Source organism: Platalea leucorodia, assembly GCF_965183815.1.
Source record: "Platalea leucorodia genome assembly, chromosome: 1".
Taxonomy (NCBI): Eukaryota; Metazoa; Chordata; class Aves; order Pelecaniformes; family Threskiornithidae; genus Platalea; species Platalea leucorodia.
Window position 1 is genome coordinate 90,384,044 of NC_138823.1, and position 8,898 is coordinate 90,392,941.

The following is an 8,898-nucleotide window of genomic DNA, read 5'->3' on the forward strand; positions in this document are numbered from 1 at the left end:
TGAGGCCAACTGTATGAGGTTCATCAAGGCTGAGTGCCGGGTCCTGCACTTGGGTCACAACAACCCCATGCGACGCTACAGGCTGGGGGAGGAGTGGCTGGAGAGCTGCCTGGCGGAAAAGGACCTGGGGGTGTTGGCTGACAGCCGCTTGAACATGAGCCAGCAGTGTGCCCAGGTGGCCAAGAGGGCCAATGGCATCCTGGCTTGTATCAGGAATAGTGTGGCCAGCTGTCCTGGTTCCAGCTGGGATAGAGTTAATTTTCTTCTTGGTAGCCGGTATGGGGCTGTGTTTTGGGGTATGGGGCTGTGTTTTGGGTTTAGAATGAGAACAATGTCGATGATACACTGATGTTTTGTTCTTGCTAAGTAGTGCTAAGTGGTGCTCACACTGGTCAAGGACTTTTCAGCTTCCCATGCTCTGCCATGTACACAAGAAGCTGGGAAGGGGCACAGCCAGGACAGCTGACCCAGACTGGCCAAGGGGCTATTCCATACCATGTGATGTCATGCTCAGTATATGAGTGGGGGGTGGGGTGGGGCGTTGGCCAGGGGAGGGACAATGATCGCTGCTTGGGGGGACGTGCCAGGCATCAGTTGGCAGGTGGTGAGCAATTGTAGAATGTATCGCTTGCTTTGTATTACTATTGTACTATTATTACTTGTTTTTATTATTATTGTTATTATTAGTATTACTACTGTTCTATTTTTATTTTACTTTAGTTATTAAACTGTTCTTATCTCAACCCACAAGTTTTCCCCTCTTGCCCTTCAGATTCTCTCCCCCATCCCACCAGTGGGGGAGTGAGCGAGTGGCTGCGTGGTGGTTAGTTGCTGGCTGGGGTTAAACCACGACACCAGCAGGACCAGGGAGGTGATCATGCCCCTGTACTTGGCACTGGTGAGGCCACACCTCGAATAGTGTTCAGTTTTGGGCCCCTCACTACAAGAAAGACATTGAGGTGGTGAAGCGTGTCCAAAGAAGGGCAACGAAGCTGGTGAAGGGTCTAAAAAACAAGTCTTACGAGGAGCGGTTGAGGGAGCTGGGGTTGTTTAGCCTGGAGAAGAGGAGGCTGAGGGGAGACCTTAGTGCTCTCTACAACTACCTCAAAGGAGGCTGTAGCGAGGTGGGGGTTCATCTCTTCTCCCAGGTAGCAAGCAACAGGATGGGAGGAAATGGCCAAGTGTGCCAGGGGAGATTTAGGTTAGATATTAGGAAAAATTTCTTCATGGAGAGAGTAGTTAGGCATTGGAACAGACTGCCTAGGGAAGTGATGCAATCACGGTCCCTGGAAGTATTCAAAAAATGCGTGGATGTGGTGCTTAGGGACATGGTTTAGAGGTAGACCTGGCAGTTAGTTTAACGTTTGGACTCAATGATCTCGGAGGTCCTTTCCAACCTTAATGATTCTATTATTCTATAAGCCACACTGTTTATGTTACCCTAACTCTGGCACTCCTTTGAACAACACAACCTGTGATATTCCTTATGTATTACAAGAGTAATGCTTTCAGAAGCTGAATGTAGGAAAGCAACTTTTTTTTTTTTTTTTCAGTCTCCTCTGCCTACAAAGCCAATAACGTTGCACTGACTTTAACTATCCAGGATTCAGAAGGAATTTTTTTCTTTATATATCAATACAAAAAAAAAGCTCTTAAAAGATGATCTAAACATAGAATGACTTTAAATAATCTTGGTACTTTACAGACTGGAAGCAGGTGTAAGTCTTTGGGACACAGCAGCGAAGCCCTCTCCCCAGAGATTAATCTTGTTTGTAACTCTACAAGGTCTTGAGATAACTGACAACTGCATGTGTACGCAGATGGTTATAAATTTGAGACACTCATCTTTTCTGAGTTTCAACCCAGGCACGTATGCACATATACATACACAAAAACTCACATGCATGCATACACAGAGGCTCAAATATACAAGAGAGTGAATGTAACCTTCCTTACCTTCCTGCTCTCTTGTAATCTTTTTTGTAGGATCTGTCTGGTGATGGTGATCTTCTGGTGTCACGGTGCCTATGCCTCTCCCTCTCCCGTTCCCTTGGAGAGTTGAAAACATAAGTTAAATGAGAAATCTGGCATTTGATACATTACACACCTGAAAGGAGCACAGAAGCAGACTGAGATCATGTTATGCAAAATTATATACATGTGCTGACTGCTAGAAGCCTAGACATTCTTAATGCTGACCTTCAAGAAGTTTGTAAAAGACAATCACCTATTTCTTCTGCCTTTGTCATAAAGCCATCTATCTCAATATGACGGTTAATTCATACCATACAGAGGTAACTTCTATAAATTCAATACAGGACTTGTTGCCATTCTCCGTCTTCTATTAAGAATGGCAAAGGGTGAGATAGCTTTAACCATTCTTAATGCCTCAATAAAGAGAAAGAAAACCTATTCCATGCACAAGAGCTTTGTAAGCACAGCAGGCATTCAAGTGTTTCAGGCAAGCTCTCTCTTCCCAACAGCCACCTCAAGCACACACAAAAAAACTGATAAACACAGAAAATCTGCATCACGCTGAAACTATGAATTTCATATACAAGACTCAGCTTGCACATACACATAAAGAACTTGTCAACCCAAACATATTTCTGGGGCAAAAGAGCTTTAAACTAACTGAAAGCTTGGGGAAAAGGACATAGGAGTGTTGGGCAACTGCCAGCTGAATATGAGCCAGCAGCGTGCCCAGGTGGCCAAGGCCAAAAGCATCCTGGCTCATGTCAGAAATAGTGTGGCCAGCAGGACCAGGGAGGTGATAGTGCCCCAGACTCGGCACTGGTGAGGCCGCACCTCGAGTACTGTGTTCAGTTTTGGGCCCCTCACTACAAGAAGGACATAGAGGTGCTGGAGCGTGTCCAGAGGAGGGCAACGAAGCTGGTGAAGGGTCTAGAGCACAAGTCTTATGAGGAGTGACTGAGGGAGCTGGGGTTGTTTAGTCTGGAGAAAAGGAGGCTGAGGGGAGACCTTATTGCTCTCTTCGTAGAAGACCTGAAAGGAGGCTGTAGCGAGGTGGGTGTCAGTCTCTTCTCCTGAGTAGCAAGTGATAGGCTGAAAGGAAATTGCCTCAACTTGTGCCAGGGGAAGTTTAGGTTGGATATTAGGAAAAATTTCTTCACCAAAAGGGTTATCAAGCACTGGAACAGTGGTTGAGTTACCATCCCTGGAGGTATTTAAAAGACAGGTAGACATGGCGCCTAGGGACATGGTTTAGTGGTGAACTTGGCAGTGTTAGGTTTATGGCTGGCCTTGTGTTAAGGGTCCTTTCCAACCTAAATGATTCTATGAAATTACTGTGTTTATGAAGCAGCAAAGATCACACAGGCAGTTTTCATACTCTGCTAACAGCTGACAACTCGTTAGTCCACAATCATTTGTGGATTTGTCCAATGTCCTAGTAAATGAGTCTGCTGATACATAAGGAATTGTAAATATGTGCTTCGGGCGGTTTGGTAGGGTAATAGAATGAGTCAAGATTATTTATGAACATATACATGTATGTTTCCATATGCATAACATGAAATAGAACGCAAATTTACAAAGCACAAAGTTCATACAAATTATCTACTGTTCCTCCCCACACCCGTTCATCCTCTCTGCCTGTGCCTTGCTCAGCATGGATTTCAGTCTTCAGAGAGAGCATATTCTATGTCATCTGATTTGCTTGAGAGATGGATGCTGTGCAAAAAATACACCAAGGGCGGCAAACAGTTCTCATTAAAATAAGCAGATACATTGCCAAGTAGCCCAGGAAGCAGTTGGCCTCAAGCAGTAATCCACAAGTGTCTGAGAAAGATGCTGCTGAAAACATGCATTTTCAAAACTTAAAACTGAAATTTAAAATCTAAACAATAAATTGTGAAATTATGTGGCAAATATTTGAGTCACCTACAAAGGGCAGAAAATTCTACAAGCTCGTCATACAGAAAAGGCCAGTGGCTTAATGCCAGTTGCATCCAGTTTTAGGAAAATCCTTTTTTGAAATCAAAGTAAACTTGCTGAATGTGAAGTTTGGGTTTGTTTGTTTGTTTTGTTTTTTAATACAGCTGTCTAAGGTTCTTCAATTAAATCTCTGCATATCTAAATGAAAGTAGCTTCATTTCGACAGGAACTATGTGTAAATTCATGTTTCACATGTTACATGAAAAAGCTTAGAGCTTCTAAAACTAGAGCATGTGATCCAGGGGCCCTGTTAAATATTTAGATACTTAACTTTCTGGTATCTCTCTCCAAATATTCTGACCTAGATCATTAGACACAAAAAGAGCCACCAAGAGAGCAAATCTAAGACATCTGAAAGTTTCAGCTGATGGTGGTTTGCTCTAAAACACCATGCAGCAAACTGCATCAGGTCAGCTCACAATTTGCAAGCTGTTTGTGTCTATGAAGCAAAGGGACAGAAACTTCATGATACATCCCAAAATAAGCAGTCCACACTCATCCATCTGAATCGTAACATGTCAACACAGCCTACAACTTGCCTATTTCTATTAACTGGTGTATGCTAATTTTCACCTCAGTCCTCTCTTGAGATCACAGGCTAGCTTGCTGAAGTCTTCATCCTGAACAGAATCACACGGGCAGGTCTAAGCACCCACTGGGAGGTCCCGTGAAGCCTGCACACATCTGTGCTGGTGTCCCACGAGGATGAGGACAGAGCAGGATGAAGAACGCTGCGCAACATGCTTTTCACTAAAACACCTCACTGCAGGGATTAGATACGTGCACCTATCAGACTACAAACCCCTCCAAGTGCTGGTTCTCTACAAATACAGAGCTTACTCAAAGAAAGACCAAATTCAAGTAACACCTGGAACCCTAACTCTGGTACCTACATCTTGAATTTTGAAGTGCTGAGACTTAATGGTTTGTAAGGCTCAACTCTGAACATAGTCTTTTGCACAAAGTTGTGCCAACTCTACTTTCACACCACATGTGCATAAGTTTCTACGGTAAATACCCATGAGGGCAGAGCACTACTCAGCAATCCACTCAGTTTTCAAACGAGAGCTTCTTTGCTTCCAGCTATCTCCACGGACAAGGGCAACAAGTCTGCCAAGCTTGCAAAGGTGAGGCAGAAGCAGCATACCTGAAAGATGTCAAAACAATAGCTCTTTCCATCAGATCTGAGTACTGGCTACCTCCTGAGCTAGAGGGAAAAACAAGGGCGAGGGAAGAACATCAGTGCAAACAAATACTACGGGTCAATGACGACAGCTCTCCCTCTGCAGGCAGAAGATGCCTCAAGTTACCTGTTACGCTCGTAACTTCTGTGATGAGGTGACAGCCTTCCTCTGTCATAATCTGTCCGGTGCCGACTGCTTTCCTGCCTCCTCCTATCTGGACTCCGGCCTCGATCCCGACGATCCCCATGGGTAGTGGACCGATGCCTGTCACTGTGGATGTGACCATGTTCACGATGTCTGTGCTCATCATAGTGCTTGCTCCTCTCTGGAGACCGTCGGTCACTTTGTGACTTCTCTCCCTGGTACTGACCCGTGTGCCGAAAATGGCTGCTGCCACCGCTGCTGTTGGTAGTGCCGCTCTGAAAGGAGCCAGAGTTGTGCTGATAGCTATTGAAGTTAGGTGGTGGGAACGATTGCTGTGAATACCCTGCGGGGTACACAGGCTGGTAGCTGACTTGCTGTGGTATGACTGGTGGGGGGGGAGGGTGCGGTACTGCGGGAGGAGGCATCATGTAAGGAAAGGTGCTTTGCCCGGCAGGAGTTCCTGGCACAGGAGCGTTGCTAGGATTTGGCACAGGCGGAGGAGCGGGAGGGAAGCACGGAGGCACCGGGAAGCTCTGCCTCATCTGGTGGTTTGGAAACGGTGGCCTCATGGGGCACTGGCTGATGGGATTTTGCGTGGAAGGGGGCACTGGCGGAGGATAGGGCACAAAGTCTGTCCTGGGAGGCATGTAACCCGTGGTGGGAGGGTTTGAATAGGTTGCTGGAGGGGCAGTTTGCTGGTCATACTGGTATTGTACAGAGGGCTGCTGTGGGTGAAGCTGCCGTAGGTTCTGAGGGCGGTAGGTCTGTGTTGAAGTTCTTGCTCCTGGTCCCCCCTGACCACGGGGACATCCTCGCCCGGAATGGAAAGACATGGCTCACCTTTAACGAGGAAAATAAAAGTCCAGTGTCACACAATGTTTGTAGGATGTCCTTAATGCATTTGCAGGAACTACTCCCAAAGTGCTGAAATTCCAGTTTCTGCAATTTTCTTTAACAGAAGCAGTGAACGATGTCCACTCTCTTTCACTGGGAGCTTTGTGCTCCTCGGACCTCTACTATTTATGGGTCATTTATGCCCCTTTGATTCCTTAAACCTCTAATCCATGAAAGCACTCTACTGTCTTTAACCCAGAACCCAAACTGGACCACACTCTGACTTCGGACAACATTAATTTCAACAAATGATTGATATGACTGGCCAAGAACACAAGCACCTCTACCAGACACTTTGATATAAAGCCTTCAGATACCTCACACCAAAGAAACCACTCATTTTAACAACCGCAGTTGTCATCCCTAGTCCCATAACAAGGAGTCCTTTCTAGACCATGATTCTAAACTTCAGGAAGAATGACTTTACTAACACCTCACTGCAAGTTCCCTGGTCCAACAAATCATGTAAATTTTAAATGAGATACTAGCAATTAACATTGAAACCCCAATTTAGTAAAGGACTGAATTCAACAGATATTTCAAAGTATTTTAAGTTAGGTAGGTATATTTTTGTAGACTGAGAATCTTTCAGGTTGCAGAAAGATTTTTATATAGACTGTGCTGTTACTCCAATTTCAGTGAAATAAACAATGACTAAAAAAAAAACACCCTGAGCTGCCAGCTTGGCCCTGTTACCTTTCCAGCAATTGCCACTGCTTCAAGTAGGCTTAAGTCTTGCTCAAAACTATGCGTGTATTTAATGCATTGTATTAATGTTTATAAATGAAAACCACTGTGCTTCATTAAAGTTAAAATTCATTCTTTAATTACAATGTTAAGTTTCAAAAACTGGAAAAAAGGAAGAAAACACATCTAAAATAAAATCTAAAAATCATTCATGGTGTCTTGGCTAGAACGGAGGAAGAGGAAAAAAAAAAAATTAGTTACGCAGTCACAGAACTTAAATCCTGTTTTCCATAAGGCAGAGGGAGAGAAAGAAAGGCAAGGGACACACATAATTGGAAAGATCACCAGATAAAGGAAACAAAGCCTCCTTTTTACAGAGGCTTTGCTGATGCTGAAGTACACGCGCAGACTATTCTCCCACCTGCTACCATGCAACATGGCCAACCTGGAGTGCTCAGAGCACTGCTTTCTGCTGCATTCTGGTGCCAGCGCTGCAAAAGTTGTAGCTTGCTGAGAGACAGCAGACAACTTCTGATGAACCAGAGGGAGTAAGGAAAAGAAATGAAGGAGGAAAGGACAGACATCAAGGAGGAGGAACCAAGAGGACCCTAAGTCTCTCCTTACACACACAAGGCTTAGTGGAAGCCACTGGAATTGGTGGTGGTGGCATTCATTCCCTCTCCACAGCAACCAAAGGCCAAAGCAAGTGAGAATCCCGCCTTTCTAGGAGGTAGCGGCCATGATGGTAAAGCCACTTGTTCCTTCCAGTCAGTCTGTGCCTGCTCAGTACCATCCAACCTTGTAAAGACTCTCAAAAAGAAATAAGGGGGGGAAGGGAGAGAAGAAGTCCATTTCCATTATTTTGTCTGGCAATAGTGCAACCTTTTGTCATTATTAATTCTAATCCATTAGATGCTGAATCAATTTTGCTTTAGCTCTCCAGTCATGATCTTACACAGCTCAGGCTTGTAACAGAAAACTGTTTCATACTTTGCTGACATTTATATACACATTTAATTTAAACAGGCTGAGTTAAACTCTTATTGCTTTAAACAAATTAAACCAAAGGTCACTGTACCACGGTGCCTTGCCTTAAAGCACATTTCTTTTTAACATGTCACAGGATTCAAATAAAAGGTCTTGTTTATCAGCTCTCTCTTAAATAGAGCTCTAAGATTTCCTCACCACCAGAGAACCACTCTGGTCCTACCACCTTAATTTCACTGCTTCAGAATGCACAGAATCAGAGCTGAAAAAAATAAAAAAAAATATACATGAAATTATTTTAAACGCCCAAATTATTTTAAAGCTCCCTCTGCTGCAAAGTTTGGCCACATTCCATTTTCATTTAAATTTAAGTAAGTTCAAAAACACTATAAAGGACAAACTTTCCTTTTCCTGTCACCCAGAAGAGGAAATTTATTGTGCTGGTTGAAGGAACCACACACAAAAGTAACATCGGTTCCTTAAAAAACACCGAGAACTCTTCTCTGCCTGCAGACACACAGCTGAGAGCAACAGGGCACCGAGACCAGGCCACATGCAGCCACCGGCTCCCAACGGTCTGTAACGGCCTCCAACGGCCACCGAAGGGTCGGCGCAGACAAACCCGGCGAGGAAACCGACAGCCGGCCGGGCAGGCTCTGCCGCGCTGCCTTCCCGCCCCACACGGAGAGGCCGCCTCAGCCGCAGCCCGGCCGCGGCGGGAGGCGCTGCCGGCAGGGGCCGCCTGGGCCCCGCCACACCGACCCACACCAGCACCCAGGAGCTCGCCAGCACCGGCGCCCCCCCCCCCGCCCCGGATCTGCCCCCGCCGCCCGCCCTGGCCACGAACCGCGCCGGGGAACGGCGGCACCGCGAGCAGAGCGGAGCGGCCCAAGGGAAGACCCGGCGCAGCCCGCCCCGCCGCCCCCCAGCGGGCAGCCGGGCCCGCCGAGCCCACCTGGCGCCCCGCCACCGAGGCCAGCCCGGCCCGCAGCGCGCCGGCTCCGGAAGAGGAAAGCGGTGGGAGGGCGCCGCGGGCGGAAGCACC

At 46.2% G+C, this 8,898-nt stretch overlaps 1 protein-coding gene across 3 annotated transcripts in view; it reads right to left on the reverse strand.

The window, feature by feature from the left end:
- The window catches only part of DROSHA (drosha ribonuclease III), a 77,308-nt gene extending 68,423 nt beyond the window's left edge, over positions 1-8,885 (reverse strand). Inside the window, exons 1-5 of one of the 3 annotated variants that reach the window (XM_082314568.1) lie at positions 8,809-8,849; positions 7,491-7,676; positions 5,268-6,125; positions 5,105-5,164; positions 1,957-2,049 (exon numbers count right to left, since the gene is read on the reverse strand). In XM_082314568.1, coding sequence (XP_082170694.1) covers positions 1,957-2,049; positions 5,105-5,164; positions 5,268-6,118 — 1,004 coding nt within the window. In that variant the 5' untranslated portion in view covers positions 6,119-6,125; positions 7,491-7,676; positions 8,809-8,849. Of the gene's footprint in view, positions 1-1,956; positions 2,050-5,104; positions 5,165-5,267; positions 6,126-7,490; positions 7,677-8,808 lie in introns of all 3 variants that reach the window. The other 2 variants (XM_082314567.1, XM_082314569.1) reach the window with 2 other exon arrangements.
- Positions 8,886-8,898: the final 13 nt, after the last annotated feature.